The 17,972-nt window shown below is 39.5% G+C and overlaps 1 protein-coding gene across 2 annotated transcripts; it reads right to left on the minus strand.

Moving 5' to 3' along the window:
- Positions 1-1,176: 1,176 nt before the first annotated feature.
- On the minus strand, positions 1,177-17,563 carry SLC25A17 (solute carrier family 25 member 17). Of its 2 annotated transcripts, none has more exons than XM_005527646.2 (9): positions 17,417-17,563; positions 13,560-13,620; positions 12,516-12,582; positions 10,021-10,172; positions 8,845-8,961; positions 7,997-8,142; positions 6,052-6,147; positions 2,192-2,274; positions 1,177-1,806 (listed from the first exon to the last, which is right to left on the minus strand). In XM_005527646.2, exons 1-9 carry the CDS (start codon positions 17,561-17,563, stop codon positions 1,659-1,661), a joined length of 1,017 nt encoding a protein of 338 aa, XP_005527703.2. In that variant the 3' UTR covers positions 1,177-1,658. The 2 variants fall into 2 exon arrangements, with proteins under 2 accessions (XP_005527703.2, XP_014112040.1); XM_014256565.2 differs by lacking the exon at positions 17,417-17,563 and adding an exon at positions 15,198-15,238.
- Between the last annotated feature and the right edge of the window lie 409 nt (positions 17,564-17,972).

The following is a 17,972-nucleotide window of genomic DNA, read 5'->3' on the forward strand; positions in this document are numbered from 1 at the left end:
AGCCAGCCTGGCACAAGAACCACTTTGCTTCCCCACAATGATTCTGACAGCAGGGATTTTGAGGTAGTTTATCAAGAGCCATACTACCGATTCCAAATTTCTTATTAAAAACACTCAAAAGACAGCAGATGACCTTTCCACAGGGCACTTCATTACAGAAGAAATTTCATTTTCACTGAAATTTTCAGAAATGTGATTCATTCTTTTCCAGTGGCGAGGTCTCCAGTCTTTCATTTTCATCTTTTAACAAAGTGTAATTACAGCTCATTGCACTTTTTTATTCTTACTTGTCTATGTAAATCCTACTTGAACTGAAAGCCAACCAGCATTTATTTATTTAAATATTTAATTAATTAATTTAATTAAATTAATTGAATTATACATTCTTCTTGTATAGATACTCTCTGTATTCTCTATTAAAAGAAACAATTGGTGTAAAGGTGCTTATTCTTGTTCAAAAGACATTATCTGCAGAATTATTTAACAATTTCATTCTTAAAATTATCTCAGTTCAGACTCCAAAAACAGGTGCCATTTTGCAATTCAGTAACATACTTCCTGCAGCATTCAAGTCTTCTCCTCCCAGACATCCTTGGTGTTAAAACTGCCATGAAATTTTTCAATACTTCAAATAGAAAACTGTTCTTCAGAACAATCCTACTGCCAACTTAACAACGGACAGAGCATAACTTAATTTGGATTTTAGGGTCTAGGAATATTGATCAAAATTGTGCAAAATAACATAAGCATGTACACTAACTGGGACAACAGTTATGACTTTTATGATCTGGGAATATCAGTGGAAAAATAAACAAAGCACATTTTTGAGCAGGCATAGCACTTCTGAAGCATAGGGCAGTGCCCCCTGTCTGCATAAGAACATGGTGTGAACTCACATATTCTCACAAGGAACAGGGTCACAAAACTTCAGTCCATTTGAGGCATCTTAAGGGACTCAGGTTGAAAAAGCAAGAGTTTATCTTCCTCCTGTCTAGGCAGTATTTGCATTCAAAATTTTCAAGATTCAAAATAGCTGGATTCAGGAAGCCAGATTGCACACTCCACTTGTAATATCCATTCCAGGAATACAGAGACCTCACCATCAGGTATTTGGGGCAACATCAGATCCTGTGCCACAAACATACTTGAAGGTAAAGGAAAACCATGCCAAAAATGTTATTCTTTATTAATTATTTTAATGAATCAAATATGAAGTGACAAGGTCACAGGTCAGGTCACAGGTGACAGGTCAAGGAAAATAACACAAAACCAGCCCCACCAGCTGCTGACAGAAGGTAAAGATACAAGAAGAGCTGAGGACGATATGAGGGCAGAGAAGAAAGCATAGTGAGAGATAATCATTCTTGCCAAAAATAGCAACCAAATAACCAAATCACATAATAGTTTAAATTTCATGTCATGTGCTTAAATAAGGTCTCTTTTTTCTTAACACAGTGAGTACACAGAACAATAGGGAATGGGCTCTCCCTGAATTCGTGGCAACAGGTCCTATAGAGCATATTCCAGATTTCTCCAAATACTGGAGATAAAGGTGGCTAAAAAGAGAAGCAGAGAAAGTGAGGACCCTTTGTTACCCAGCCAGGTCTCAAGAATGGAATGTGATTTCTAGACTCAGTATCTTTGGCATAGGTTCCTTTTCAATGTCTGCGCGAGTGCTTTAATCCCATGACTGTGAAGGTTGCAGCGGTCAGTTTCTCATACACCAGAAACATAAGAGCAGCAGTAAGGACTGTTTGCAGAAGCTTTGCTTCAAGGCCTTTATAGAGTCCCATTAATCCAAAGCGCCTAAGGAGGAGAAAAAAAACAAACAAGAAAACAAGTATGAATAGCTTACTTTAAGTAAATCTGTACACTACAAAGAGGAATCAATATCACAAGTTAATGACAACTGTAGGAATCTTAAACCCATTCTTGATCTTGACCCAGCTATGTCTAATAATATTTTAAAGAAAAAATTCTGCAGCAATTTAAGGTCTTTTGTGCAAGAAACCTGCTTCAAGTTGAGATTGTGGGCTTACTCTACAATATATTACAAAAACCAGGTTGACTCAAATGTCAAGTTTAAAGGAGGCAAAAGGAAACAAAATCCAGATCCAGCAACATTTTCGAAATATTAGTAATATTCAAGTCTTCTCTATCATGGTAGGAGAAACAAAATGAGAAAGCTCACCTCACTCTCTGTTGAAGAAGGTAAAGAACATTTCTAAGACTGCCTAGTGTTCGGTTCTCTGGGTTCAACCTGTGACGTCCAAACTGAAAAGGAAGAAGAGTATTTTGCTGTACTGTTTTCCCACTGTGCTTGGCAGAGAACACCATACATGCATGAAATCTGGAGACCCTACCCTAAATTCTTTAAACATTTTCCACATTATAGGACCACCAACAGAGAACAGAAGCCAAAGCTCTCACTGCAAGCATTAAAATCATTCATTCTACTGTAATTTGGTTTGGTTTGAAGATGGAGTCTAACAAATATTTCCTCCCTTTCAGTTGCTCTGCAGGAAGCAGTTTTCAAGATCTCAAAAGTGTAATTTGCAGAGTCTTAGTAAGAATACGACACTCAAAGCAAGTTCTTTCTGGCTTTCTCAGCTTTCACTTTGCAAAGATTCAGACCCTCAGACATCTGCAAATCATTACTACATTGAGACTGCATAAATGAACACAAAATTTATCTGCCCAGCAATGGTCCTGGAGCACTTATGCATGAACTGCTGTGGAAGAATTCAAAATTGTTTGATCCACCACTTGCCTGACCTAAATAATATTTCTCTTTTACTCACTGCACTTGCTTATCCCCAAGCTGGTTTTCAGTAGGCATGATAGCTGCTGCTGTAGAGTTAAACTAGCAATTTCAGCAACTCCATTTCTAGCATTCATTGATACTCTTATCTGATACAGGTCAATAGTACTGTCAGCAAGCTGTAACTATGAATTATTAATATACAAGAGTTGGCACACTTGTATTTGTAACAGCACAGCCTAATAGCTTTTTGAGACTGCATTAAGCTTCTCTGCTAAGAAAGGTGATCTTGAGCAACTGTATGTTGGATATTTTTTTTCCCAGAACATGCTCAGGCAACTGCTATTTCTTAGGTGTAAGAAATTGCCATTGACAGTAGGTAAAGTATGCCACCTGATTTTAGGTAGCTCAGAAATTTTAAGAGAATGCTAGGATGATACAGGTTCCTTTACTATGTGTCTTAATAACTTGGGTGGAAACAGCAGCCACAGAATGCTAGTGGAAACCCCCTGTTATTAGGTAAATATGCACTCAAAATCCACAATCTTCTCATCAGCAACTACCCATTTGATACTGACAAATCAGTGTTAAAAGTGATCGTCAAAGACTCAGACATGCCCCCCAAAAACTGTTAAGTTCCAAGTTACAGTGTCCAGATTATTCACAGGTTTCCACACTACACCACCATAAGGTGCCTCATTCTCCTCTTTTATCCACCACTGGACAATTTTTGTACTACAAACAAAGGTCCATCAAGACAGAAGAAACCATTAATTTTTCACTAGGATGTTAGCACTTCAGTGTTTACTGCAGAAGACTTCCCGAAGGGATTAACATTCTCTATGACAGTGAAAAAAAGACTTCAGTTTTAAAGACAACTTTTTCATCTGGGATCACTGAGAACATTAACGGTACTGCTGTACCTCCAGAGGCAAATTTCATTTATTGGCTCTTTACTGACACACAGGCTAAAGAACAGTTTCACTGCACAATGAGTAACACCAGTGTCCATAGTTTTAATGACTGGGAGAAGGACATATCAAATGGCAAACCTGGAAGCTGCTATCACTGTCAATTACACAGGATAACTGTTCATTATATGTCAGTAAGAGAACTGTGCCAGAGTTGAAAGCAAAGGTGTAGAGACTTTGTTACAAAGAACCCTAATAACTTTCAAAAAAGAGTAAGTTTCTAAAGGTTTAAGGTTAAAAAGAAAAAGAAAAAAAAAAGGCCCTGTACTATTTTGATGACAGAATTTAGTTATGATATGTAAATTTATATGAATTATATTGAGCTTGTATTAGTTTGTGTGCAAATCTGCTAAAATTGTTTTTAAAAACACCTGCAACTATATGTATATTTTTTTTTTCATGCAGAATATTATTTCTGAAAATACTAAGCCTTTACTCATAACCTTCTTTTTAACATCACTTAGTGTGAGTAACAAAAACTTCATTAGGTAGAACAATACCAACTTTAGATTAGAAAACATGTCACAAAGTAGAGCAAATCTGAACTGGACAGCACAGATGTCACAGACACACACATTCCTGCTGTCCTTGACAGTTGTGCTCAGAGCTCCTGGCTATTCTTTCATAGAGCAAAGAAAGAAGTCATCCCGAGTGACTGCAGAACTAGAGACAGGGTCTTTGTGTTCCCCATCATCACAAGGAGAGGATGGACTGCCACGGGATTTTTCTTTTTTTTTTTTTCTTTTTTTTTTTTTTTTTTCACACTGCTATTAGGAGTCAGAAGAATTTTATTCAAAAAGCTGAAAGGAAACAAATATCATGAAGCCTCAAGACTGTAACCACTTCTCTAGGAACCATGGAAAGGGCTGAAGCTGTTATATGGCTGCAGCCCCACGAAACCTGCACTGCTGTGCAATGCTCAGGGCTAAAACAGAGCACTCCAGCTTTTCTTCCAGCTCTCCTTCACACCAGGAGAAAACAGGAGCATCACAAATTAGAAACAGACTGATGATGCAACTTATCCAAACAGAGCTATTTTTGCTTAAATGTTTTTCTGTATCTGCCACTCCAGTAGCAGAAGTCTGTGTTATTAGTTTAGCTACTACTGAGACATGCCCAGGTTGTTAAAACAGGATATGGCATTGAAAGAAAGCACAGGTTCAGCTGATCAAAAATTAGGCAAACTTCAGAAAACATGACTTCTGACAAAATTACACAGTATTGGAAATACAGCATCCTAACTATCTTTTTACAGGTTACAAAAAATCAAGATACATTTATTACACTTCAATTAGAGAGTTACAAATTATTACGAAATTTGCTTGAAAAATATTTTTTCCAGATGAACAATTAACACAAAAATTCCCTTATTAGAGAAGTCTGAAAAGTGATACTCTTAGCATGGAAGGCTCGTTTTCAGTAATTCAACTCATTCTCCAAATTTGTCCAAGTTTTAGAACATACACAATGGCTTTACTGTACAGGCAAGTTAAGGCTCCTCCTTACTTAGGAAAATATATTTCATGTGGAAACACTTATTAATATTTAACTGTTACACAGTTTAAAGTACAATATGCTTATGCATCGCCAGGTCTCTCCTTCCCTCCTACTCCCCAGTTTTGTCTGCTGTCAATATTACAACAATATTGGTACACTCTGAAGGCAGCAGCATTATCCAACATATATACAAATTGCAAGTAAGAATAAATGCACCACAATTAGCCTACATGGCCAGGCAAGTGGTTAAAGATATTATTTATGAAGGTTAAAGATATTATTTATGAAGGTTAAAGATATTATTTATGAGGTTAAAGATATTATTTATGAGGGAGTTCAGCTTCCCCTGACGAATTACATTCTGGACAATGACAAGGTCAGACCACCATCTGAACAACAAAACCTATGAATAAAACTTTTTTTTTTTTTTTTTAATTACCATAGGTCATCTGGAAACAAGCTGGTTTTAGAAGACTTAATTTTAACTTCCCACTTGACACATTTTGCATTTATATTCCAGGAAGTAAATGTACATTTTGTAGTGCCTAAAAGCAGTACAATGCATCAGCTTCTGTGAGACACTATACCAATACAATACACTGACAATCCTATCAGCTACTTGAAACAAATGTGCACCAATATACCAAGCTCAATCAAAACCAAAAAAGGAGAGCCATTCTAATCAGTGACCTACATTGGGAAAAAATGCCTCCCAAAACAATGGATTCATTAACACAAATAAAAACAAGTCCTGTGAACAAGGCTTGCATCATACAGACCACGTCAGAGGCAGAATTACCATGAAATGAAATTATTACTTACCCGCAGAATTGACTGTACTGTCTGCAGAGGATAAGTGAGGGTGGTGGCAACTGCTTTGGCTATTGCACCAATGACAAAAGCATCCAAAGATGTGAGCTGTTCAATGGATAAAGAACAAATTTACTTCTATGTAGTACCAAAACAGCCAATTATCCATTTGTATTTGGGGATTCTGTACTGGTACCTGCTACCAGATTATCTAAGGATCTTCAGGGTTTTGTCATTTTAAAGAGTAGGTTATGGTTCAACTAACTTTCCCACATGGTACAGTTTGTTTGTAACTTCCACCTGTTTTCTCATTTCTCAATATAACTAGACTACAAAAACATGGTTGATAGAAGGCCATTTCAAAGCACTGAGAGTAGACAAAAGATAAGGAAGTATCATTTAAGCACACCATCAATCAATTAGCATTTCAGTTTTTGCAGCAGTGGAATGTCATATGGTGCTTGCTTGTGGAAGGGTGACAGCAAAAGATCCCTTGAACATCACTCTGTTTTCCTGAGACATAATCCATAATCGCTACACTCCCAGGCAGAATTTTAGTCTCGATGCCATAGGCTAAAAATTTCATCCCTTATTAGTTAAGAACCCCTGCTGAAAGCCCATCCTCAGCACCAAAACTCACACTACTCCAGGATGCACCAAATACATTGTTACAGCCTATGCTGATTACAGTGCACCTCAGTCTAACAGTGTGAATTAACCACTGAACATAAGTAGGTGCCCTTATCAAAACATGCTCAAAATATATTCTAAAACATATTGATTGCAATCAAAAATACACTCAAGCATGCACATCTTTAAAAAAAGGTCAACCTGATATATTTAGGACAAATAGGAAGAAAAATGTTTTACAAAATAAAAATTCCCATTCCTAGCTGAAAAAAACCTTTTTCCCCCTCTTCACTGATCATGGACAAAGAAATGCCCTAATTTAAGGTGGAACTAAGTAATTTAAAAGAAACAGAAGAAATAAATACATATAAATAAATAAATAAATAAATAAATTGTTATTCGCCAACAAGAAAATAACAGTGTTGATGGAAGCTAAGCTCATTATTCAAAAAAAATGTGCATAATGTAACTGAGGAGATCCATCAGGCACAAATGGGGTGCTACAGCTGCAGTATTAACTAAAGACAGTAAAAAACCCAAAGTCTCATTGATGATGCAAAAATCTCATATAAAAATAATCTCACTGTGTCTTGGGGAAAAACAAGATGGCTTGGTAACATACTGGTATGACCTAACATTCTAAAATCACAAATTAACAGCAAAGCACCTCATCTTAAAGATACATTATGATGTTATCTGAAAATGTAATACAAATGCTTTTCAGTTTGCTGGAACATAAAAGGAACATGAGTTCAGCTGAGATTCTGTATCTGATATAGACAAGAAAAAAGAATAAGGAAAAAGAAGAGCACTAAAAAGCAGGGCCAGAAAAGTGATTATACTTCTGTTTAGAAAATCAGGAAGGTATGATTGCAATGCTATGTTTAATTCTAGTGTCCATCCTTGGGAAAATTATATTGAAAAACTGAGGTCTTCAAGAAAAAAGAGGTTATTATATACTGCAAAAAGGGTTAAAAGCAGATCTCAAAACAGTCAGTATGTAAATATATAAAAAAGATATATTAGAATTGAAAACTCTACTTTAAATCAAGACCTGTGAACATATGCAAACAAATGCGGACCAAAGGTTCAGTTTTATTTTTACAGGTAAAAGAATTTATTACAGGAACCTCTTCCCTAGGGACAGGAAAGATTCTCATCTCATTTCACATACCTGAACCCTTTTTAGACACACTAATTCAAAAAATCACTTGAAAATACAAGAACCAAAACCAAACCTATAGCCTGAATTTGTTCAAGTGATGCATATCAAAAAACCTGTCTTCTAACAGAGCATGTTCATCATCTGGCCTCAAAACATACTCACTTGCACCCGCTTTTTCAAAAGCTTTCGTTTAAAGCCTTCATAAAACATAAACTGTATGGCGGGATTGAAGACCAGCAGCAAGGAGGGGAAAGTACCATTCCACAGAGCTAAGACTCCTTCATCTCGTACTATCTGATGAAAGGCATCTGAGACAAAAGGTGAGGAAAAAAAACATTAACATTTTGAGTACAGAACTCTGAATATAAAATATAAGAGAAGTTACTCTTAAAGCCTAATATTCGAAGTGTATAAAAATCCATGCAGTCTTTTATGCAAGTATTTTTATCTTCCATTTTAATCCAGAAGTTAACAGAAAGGTAGTGACAAAGGAGGTTCTTGTTTGCATCACCATTAACACAAACAACATTTATCATCTGCAAGGGAAGCCCTCTTTTTTTTTTAACAAGTGTAGCATCCACATTAAGGTCTTCCAAACCTTCTTCAAAATAACAGTAATGTTTATTTGGTTGGTTGGTTTTAAAAGAAGGACAGCCTGAACATGTCAGTGATTAAGAGATTAAGGGGAGTGAAGTTCAATTTTCAGACTGTCTGTCCAAACTCAAGACTACCAGCTACCACTTCATGGGGTTCACTACTGCACCACTATCTCTATGATAACATATGTGCCCTTGCAAAAGGTATTTCAGTTACAGGAGTGAACACTGCAAACTCCTAATTAACATCAGAAATAGCCAAGTCCACTTTCCTGTAAAACTCAATGACTGCAAAGTGACAGAATAGCATAGATTACAGGGTGAAAACAGTTACATGAACTAAAGTCTTCCAAGTCCTTGATACATTTAATTTCATGAACTTCTCTTTGGTTGAAGACAACAACAGGTGTTTACCTATTATGCCTCTGTAATTGGTTGGTACAATGTCTTCATTTCTGAATTTTGCGCCCTGCAGCTTCAGGCGTGTGTTCACCACCCAGAGAGGGGTGGTCAAGAGTACATTCACCACTCCTAATGCAAAACACAGCACAAAGAAAATCAACATGAAACAGAAGATTTCAAATGTTTTCTTATCCCCTTTTCCCCCCTGATTCACATGCTACTGAAATTTCTGGTAGGAAGAGGGAAAAAACCAACACAGCACATGGGAAAAGTAAATGATAATTTGTACCCTAATTCCTGTAGCCTTTGTTCCAAAATATACTTATGTGGAATTTTAATGCAGACATACAGCCAGCTTAAGAATTTCCTTCTTTACTTCCACCAGCTATTCAGCCAGTCATTATACCTGCACTGAAAATACAAGAAACTACCAACTCCTCCCCCAACCCCCAGAAAAAAAACCCCAAACCCAGAGGCCTTTTTTGCAGTTTTGTTTGTTTTTTTGTTTTTTTTTTTAATTGTTTGATTCTATGCATTTGATTCTATGCATTTGCATGAGCAACAGAACCCAAAGAATATCACTAGCAAACACAAAGCCCACAGTGGTAACTTTTCACACTGGATGTGCTAGAAAAGTCACTAATGTTACTATCCCTTCAAAGAAGGCACTGCAGCATCCACGTAAGAGGACAGAATAAAAAAGAACATATGGTCCATTGGACCTGCATATATCTAGGAACTTCCTGTCATTTTCAGGTGACAACCCAAAACCAAGTCTGAAAACTGACAACCAAATACTTACACTAAAATTTCTTACTGTAATTTAAATTACTTCAAAATCGGCATATATCTTTTCCTCTGAAAAAAACCCAACTATCATCTCTCTCTGCCACTTGCTTTCAGCATCTCAGTGATGATGCTTAGGTACCTGGTATCACCACACCAGACACAAGTATCACACTAAGCCACAACAGCACTTGTTTCATGCTGGAATTCACAACAGGAATGGGTTATGCATCTCCGTATGAGGCGGGGACGACACAGAGGAGCAATCAGAAAGAAGCAGGTCTGCATACAGTGGGAAGTGTGAACACTCAGTGTGGCCTCCAGAGGACTTCATAAAGAAAATTATTAGATAGAATATACCAAAAATACATTCTTGACAAAATGGAGATTTTTAAGTATTACCTGCAACAACCCCAAGAACCAAGTCTTTTCCAGTGGTTGAATGCTGGCCTTTGACCCAGAGGGCTTTAAGACTATTAAATGTATAAAAATAAACAAAATTGGAGCAGCAAAGGCTGGAGATAACAGGGAACCATCCTCGATATGGTGCCAACCTAATGGAGAGCAAAAAGTCACAGTAAGAATCAGCAAAGTATTTATGTGATCTGGCTGATTTTATGTGTTGGTAGAGGATCCCAGACATACAATGCTGTATACTACAGGGAGTACTAACTAGGTATGTCTTTATCAGCAATGGTAACAAACTATACTTAACTCCTGAGTAAGGAAAAAAAAGTATCTGGATTCTCACACAAAATTTAAAAATTGAAGACTAGTTACCGAAATTCATATACTACACCTAGGAGAGTTTTGCAAAGGATGCAACCTGGGGACACAAGATATACAGGTGGGAAGAATTTCTAACAAATGCCTTACTGTAAAATCTAGGGCAAATCAGTCAGGTAAGTAAGAAAAAGGCATTACCTACTTAAATTTAGCTAGATTAATCACAAATGAAAAACTGAGTATCATCTAAACCTGTCTTGATTTAGGAATGATTTCGTAACAATGGACTAACAAAGCTCCCTTCTCTGACAGGCCTGATGATCCTGTAAAACAGGGACACTTCAACAGCTATCCTACATTCCAAACATGTTCTACAACATATCTAAACGAAAGATAATGATACACACCTTCACTGGAGTTGCACAGAACACACAGACAACTGGTATCATGTTAAAAGCATAAAAAAATCACCTCAACAGCAGTAACTATGGAGGATCTTTAGAATTCATTAAAATACTGGGCGTACATAGAATTTAAGGATCTCTAATAAGACTGTAAAAGATGCAAGGCTGGTAAACACCACATCTGACTTTTCTTAAAATGTAAATGCTACTTTTTCATCTCGAATCTATTGAGTGCTTCTCTCTCCCATGTAGCTGATAATACACCTTACTGTTACAACTGCTTCTGAAGTTAAAGCTAACCATACAGTTACAAATTAACTGACTATGCAGTTATTCATAAGCCAAATTAAAACAATTCTTATATTACCTATCTCTTATGTGCTGGAAAAGAAAGAAAGAAACATCCTCTAGGGAGCATGTCCTCTAACTGAGTGTTAGTTTGGGCTTGGTTGATTTAATAAGAATGACTTCTGATGATTTTCAAATTAAACATCTTGCAGTACAAAACATGAAACTAAAACAAAACCCATGAGCTTATTTTAAAAACTTAAGTTGTCAGTAGTAGCATCCATGATCCACTGCAATCTTGAGAAAAACTTAGTGTACATTAGTGAACACCTTTCAGATCACCTAGAAAAGGAAGGGAGTGCAGGGAAGAAAGCTGCTTGATAAACTTCTGCAGGAAGTCCTTTAGCTCAACCTATTTGCTTTATCTAGACTAGAGAAAGAGTCTCACAAAGGTATGGTAATGAGACAAGACTCTACAAGCTTATCTGAGCAAAATGTTTATGATCTCGCATCACATTCCAGATTTGTTGCTGTCTGGAGTTTTTTTGTTACTTTAGACACATCTAAATTAGTACCACTGCTTCACCGGGACTTCCTAATACCTTTGGAAGAAGTAATGTTCCTCTCTTGTTGAGCGACTGATTTTTCTCCTTCACAGGAAAAGTAGGATGACCACTTTTGCAGTCTTTCTACCTCAGACAACTTCTTCAAACATGACAGTGTAATGTGGGAAGGCGAACAAGAGAGATCAGCTGACAGAGAATTCCTCATGCATACAACTGCCCAAGTTCAAAGGTAACACAGCATTATGGGCCAAGTTAAACTTTTGTCAGCTTTAATGTCTAGTTTAAGCTCCAGTCTAGTTAGGAGTTCCAGGGATTCAGTTAGGAAAATACTTCTAACAAGGACAGGCATAAACTGTTTTTCCTAGCCAGCTTAGCTCAGACTATGACAAATACTAAAGCACAGCACAGCTGTCCTTTTAGATAGATGTTGAATCCCACCAATATAAAGTGTCATGTGTTGTTTACTTCTACATGCTTAGGAGAGAAAAAAACCTTCCAACTGGGAAAGATGTCTCATTTCTCCTCTTGAAAGTGGCTCAGTTGTCCAGGAGTTTCATCTTGGTTACTGAGAAATTGACACACCCAAGAATCCAGGCAGACAAAGCTGGTTGATCAAGTATGTGAAGGTACATTTGCATTTCTGAGGAGGCACAGCTACCTCACTAATGAAGGCACAGTTACATCACTGAACAGATCAATTGCATAAGGGGCTCAAGGAAATTAATCGTAGTTAGCTAAAGATGAACACATAAGACTATGTAAGTCATATCACACTTGTGTGGAGACATTTCAATTAGGAATAAATATCTGTCTACATAGATACAGGCTAAGCGTTCCACTTTAAAAGCATATTCAATTTAGTTTTAGAGCTTGTCTACAAGATGACAAAATTAGAAAATTATTATCTACTCACAGGCCTTCTTCTTTGATTATTTCCAAAAGGACTGCCGGTGTTGTCTTTGACTTCCGCTTCTCATCAACTGGAAAGCAAAAGAATCAAACTTTTAGATGATTCAGATTTTTAGCACTCTTTTTCAAGTCCTTATCCTCACAATTCTGAATATACCCTACTAGTACATGTTTCTTCTCCCTCATAAAGGAGAGAAATATCCTATTTCTCCTTATTTTCGTTTGCTAGGTAAGACTACTTCCTTTTTTCATTCTTCCCCAGAGTGGCAGGTTCTGTTGTGCTCCAGAGTATCTGTAATTACCAGTTCCTAATAGTTGTGAGTTGAACTGAAGGTGGGTTCCCCTAGGTAAAGGGCTAGAATTGGGCCTGCCTAGCTGCTCTCAAAATTATTCCTTGGACAGCAGACTAGCACCAGTAGCAGAGCAATCTCCTACAGCTCATCTGCAAACAGCTAAGCCTTAGCAAAGCAGTCTCTTCCTGCACTGAAAGCTGTTAATTTCTCAACCACATATTTCAGGCAACCTGGCTGATGATCTCCCTCCAGTTCTTAACACAACTTTAGTCATAGCTCTAAAATGCTTGGTGATTCTGTGACTTTTGATTAGAAGATAGAGTTTTAGAACAACACAGTTTATACCTAGATGCATTTTTGTAAATATTGGATATTCCTAATCTCAGTTCTAGCCCTGACTTTTCTCTTTAAAACATCCTCTGGAATAATTCTAGACCTGTTTTTCATGATATTGCTCCTGCATTTTGAAGTGTTCTCAGCAGCCAAAAACAACACACAAATATAATCCTGTTCAATCTCACATCTTTGTTTTTGTCTTTGGTTTTAGATAATCCTTTAAAAGCCACAGAGCACACAGCCTTTTCAGCTAATTAAAAGGCTGCCCAACTTTCAAAAGGAAGAATTACCTTCAACTGGAAAAATGGTGTTACTGTGCCACAAGACTCTTGTTCATGTAGAACCTCCCCCCCTACAACCACCCAGGCCAAGATGAACAGAAACACCATTGTACAAAGAAACTAGATTTTGACACTTACCCTGAAGTCTAAGCCTAGCTGTATCCAAAGGAAAAAATACAGTCATTGCAGTCATACTGCCCTGAAAAACAAAATAAACTGGCTGTATAGTTTATCAGTTGCTTATACAGTGCCTGTTAGACTCTTGTAACCCTTCACTTCTCACACACAAATCAGTCTGCTGAACAAGTTTAAAAGGGGGATAAACTCCATATATAACGCATTTTTTGATCCCATACTTACAAATAAGGTTTGTTTTTTGTTTTTTGGGGGCTTTTTTTGCATTAGATCAAGTTAAAATTAAAACCATTAAAAGCTTTTTGCCAAAAGAGAAAGGATTTGAAGCCTGAAAGTTGATCTAGTGGGCATCAGAAAACAAACATTGAACTTTCTCTACCTCCTATTACCCTCAAAAAGGCCCTGGCTTGGTGTAAACCTGTTTTCCATGCATCAGGTGGCTGCTAAAGCTGTGGCATCTCTTCTGTAAGCAGTCATGCAAACTGTTTAAATGGTGGGAAGGTCTGGGATATAGCAAGTCACTCCATGCTGTGTTTAGAGTATAGTGCACAGTATGACTTGAGCTTTTCTACAGCTGTCTTATGCCATACATTTAAGTGAGCTTTGCCTCTGGAAATACTCCAGCTCCTCAGCAGGCTGCTTGGATCTATCTCTACAACCAGCAACAGAGGATTCATTTTCTGTGTGGTGTTTCCACACTAAAACAGTTCTGTGCTGAAGTGTTAACTAGACTTAAATTTTCTCCAGTATTCATAACACTAGGTAGCAGATGTAAGACTTGGCCACAATTACCTAGTTATTTTAACCCATTTAGTTTGGGCTCTTGCCAAAACATTGATCATTCTGGTCTCCCATGTACTTGTCCTGTGTTGTATCATTCTCAGTACCTACTATGTACCCAGCTAGACAGCAAGTGGATTAATGAACCCATTGGACTGAAAATTTCTAAAAAGCATATTTCAGTTAGAAGGTTAATGCCAGCAGCAAGAAGTGCCAGAAAGAGCCATAATACTACTCCTAATGAGAGCTTCATTACCACAATTTTGAAGACAGCCTCAAAACACAGTTACACCTACACACAGAATACAACTGCACAGTCACTACAACTTCCAGCTTTCCCCTGCTCAATTTATCCTGCTTCCATCCTCCCAAAGTGAGATTTATCCTGGATAAATGCAATGCACCACACAGCAGCAACACACACACACACACACACAGACAGACACACAAGCTTGCACTCAAAATTAGAAAATGGAAATGAGGAAATAGTCAGGTAGCATCATACAGGACACACTGGATGTGTGGCCACAAGACACAGAATAGCCTATTTAAATTGGAAAGGACCTGCAGTGATCACACAATCCTGCTGCCCCCATCCCACTTTAGGGCTGACCAAAAGCTAAAGCACATTAAGTGCATTTCCCAAATGCCTCTTAAACACTGACAGAGCACTGACCACCTCTGTCAGCACGCTGCATCAGTGCTTGACTGTCAAACTGGCTTAAAACTTCAATGGAACTATAGATCAAGAGAACACCATGAGATACCTAAACTGACCTAATAGATCACTGTACATAAAAAACAATTTCTACCCTCTCCCCTTCTTTTGCTAAATTGAGAGAAATAGAAAAGCCAAGTTACTTTTCTCCTGGGTTTACAAATGGAACAACTCAACTACATGATGAGGAGGCTGCCAGAAGCATCACATGGAAGAGACAGGATTTCATGGCTAGAAGAAAGGAAAAGAGGGATGAGCAGGACCAGTCCTTTCCCCAACAAAAGCCCTCAAGATGGACTCAGATTCCTTGCTAAACTGCATTGGGACCAGCAGGTAAAATTATACTACTGAGTGCAGAGCAGATGCTGCCATGTATTACCCTGCATTACCAGAAGGGTGAGGCTTCACTGTCAGCCTTCACACCACCTCACTGTCAGCACTGGGTAGTTTGCCAAGTCACATTACCACTGAATAATCACAGGGACAGGTACAGACTGGTTCACGTAATCCCAGGCTCTTGGTCAACTGTATTTGTACCCCTGCCTCCTCCAAGCTGGCGGCATAACTTTCTGGGCACCTACACAATGATGCAGACACAGAAACTAACCTGGCTGAAAAACAACTTTTTCCACTGGGCTACTTTTTCAGTCACATCAGTTCACTGACTAGCTGCAGCACCAGAGAAACAACTGTGCAGGAGACAAGAGGTGGCCAGAACAAATGGTCTGAGGTGACTGCTGCCAAGAAAATGTGTGCAGGACCGCAACCTGAAGCTGGGCTTTATAAAAAACAGTAATAAAAAAAAACGTGAAACACATAAAAAAAAATTTATCTGCTATTTTTTAGCCACCATTCCACCAATGAAGCAGCCTGACTGCTCTATAATACCCCCATAAAATTCTCATCCCTATACCTTTTGCAACAGGAAGATTACATTTTAGCTACATGCACAGTTAAAGAATACTTATGTAATTCAATTAAAGTTGACAGGAAATCAAGCACAGGGTTTTTTTTTTACTGTTCACAAAACTATTCCTTCATCTCAAACTTGACTAGGTTACCTAGAAGGTATATGAACTTTCAGTTTATTAGATTACAAACAAAAATTATCATGTTGTGGTCTGATATGTGCTTCTGATACATTAGCTCAACACAGTTCTGGGTTTACGGATGGATTTATGAGCTTGGTTCACACCACAAACTTTGTTCAGGGGCATAGCATGACTACAGCAATCTGTATTTGAAGGGAGAAGCTAACAGCAAGATCTAGAAAGTATCACTGACTTCTGCAGAAGACAACAAAATTAAAATGGGTAGTATTTCAACAATGGGATCATTTGAGAGAGCTCCACTTTTTGAAAGTGGAAACAAAATCCCCACAGCCTTTGATGTTTAAATAAGCAGACTTAAAACAATTTAAAGAGCAGACAAAAATCTTATGTTTATTTATAATGAAACCAAAACACCCCTTAAAGTCTTGGTTTTCCTTTTAGAATCAGCCTATATAACAGAATCACTGAATTGTCAGGGCTGGAAGACGACCCAGTCCAAACCCACCCCCCTCAAAGCAGTGTCACCCAGAGCAGGTGACACAGGAATGCATTCAGGTGGGGTTTGAATATCTCCAGACAGGGAGACTCCATGACCTCCCTGGACAGCCTGTTCCAGTGTTTATCGTTCAATAACATTTAGCAACTTTCATCCTACAGGAGACATGAGGAGTTCTTTCTATCCATCAGTATGCCAAATCCAACATGCTACATGCACCAAAATTCTGAATCTGTTGGAAGCAGAAGGCTGATTTACTATTTAGAGCTAAAATTTAGAAAAATTCAAGGGCTGGGCACGCTAGGAAATCTACATGAATTAAATGCGACTTTTTTTTTTAATTTGCAAGCGTCACATGTAAAACTAAATACAGTAACCGACACAAACCACCTCCGGCTGCACTGCGCTCGCTTTACGTTTTGATTAGCAGCTATGCGCTGCCTCACCCTTCGCGACTCCTGAGCATTTATGAGGCCGTGGCAGGAGGCCGGTGCTCGGTCCGGCTCTCGGATTACACAGCTGAGGTGCTGCCCCTCTGCCCGACTTTAGCTTTTCACCGCTGAAGGGATGCCCAGCTCCAGATGCGCCAAACCGGCTTTCTGAGGGGCAGCTCCCCGCAGCTCCCGCTGGCTCAGAGGCGGCTCCGGCTGCTCAGGCCCGGCGCCGGCCTCCAGCTTTGCCAAGCCCCGCGCCGGTTCCCCGGCCCGGCCCGCCCCGGCCGAACAAAGGCAGCCGCCGGCCGCCCCCCCCCGCCGGGCCGGCGCGCCCGCTCCGCCCGCCGGGCCCCCCGCCCGGTGCCGGCCCGCTCGCTCACCACGGCGCCGGACACGGCGTGCACCAGGCTCTCGTAGGAGGCGACGGAGGACATCGCGGCAGCTCTCGGCGGGTGCTCCGCCCGGCCCGGCGGCCCCGCGGCCCCGGCCAGCCCCAGGCTGCCGCGCGCCGCCCCCGCTCCCGCCATGGCGCCCGCCCTGTCACGTGCGGCGGCGGCCCCGCCCCTCGCGGGCCCCGGGGCCGGGGGGAGCCGGCGACGGCGCCTGGGATCTGCCGCGGGGCCTTTGGGAAAAATACAGCACCGGGGTACCGGGAAACGCCTTCTTCTTCCTTCCTCTGCAACTACAATACCGCCTTTCCTCTCCACCAGCAGCTTCGCTTCTCTTCGACGGGACGCCGCCGAGAGGGCATCTCATCAGTGGCTGTCGGCTTCTGAAGGGAGGATGGTGAGAGGATGGAGCCAGGCTCCTCTCGGTCGTGCCGAACAATAGGACAAGAGGCAAGGGGCAGAAACCGATGCACAAGAAGTTCCATTGAATATGAGAAGAATTTCTTTACTATGCGGTGACCACACACTGAAACAGATTGCTCAAAGA

This window comes from Pseudopodoces humilis, chromosome 5, assembly GCF_049639895.1.
Source record: "Pseudopodoces humilis isolate 2021_Gansu_Grassland_sample_001 chromosome 5, ASM4963989v1, whole genome shotgun sequence".
Lineage (NCBI taxonomy): Eukaryota > Metazoa > Chordata > Aves > Passeriformes > Paridae > Pseudopodoces > Pseudopodoces humilis.

Bases quoted from the DNA above. Each gene is read 5' to 3' on its own strand.
- SLC25A17 (XM_005527646.2), bottom strand. From the start codon at position 17,563: ATGGCGGGAGCGGGGGCGGCGCGCGGCAGCCTGGGGCTGGCCGGGGCC. The intron at 13,621-17,416 runs GTGAGCGAGCGG...TTTGTTTTTCAG, and splicing joins ACGCCGTGTCCGGCGCCGTG to GGCAGTATGACTGCAATGAC. The intron at 8,962-10,020 runs GTAATACTTAAA...GTTTTGCATTAG, and splicing joins GGTTCTTGGGGTTGTTGCAG to GAGTGGTGAATGTACTCTTG.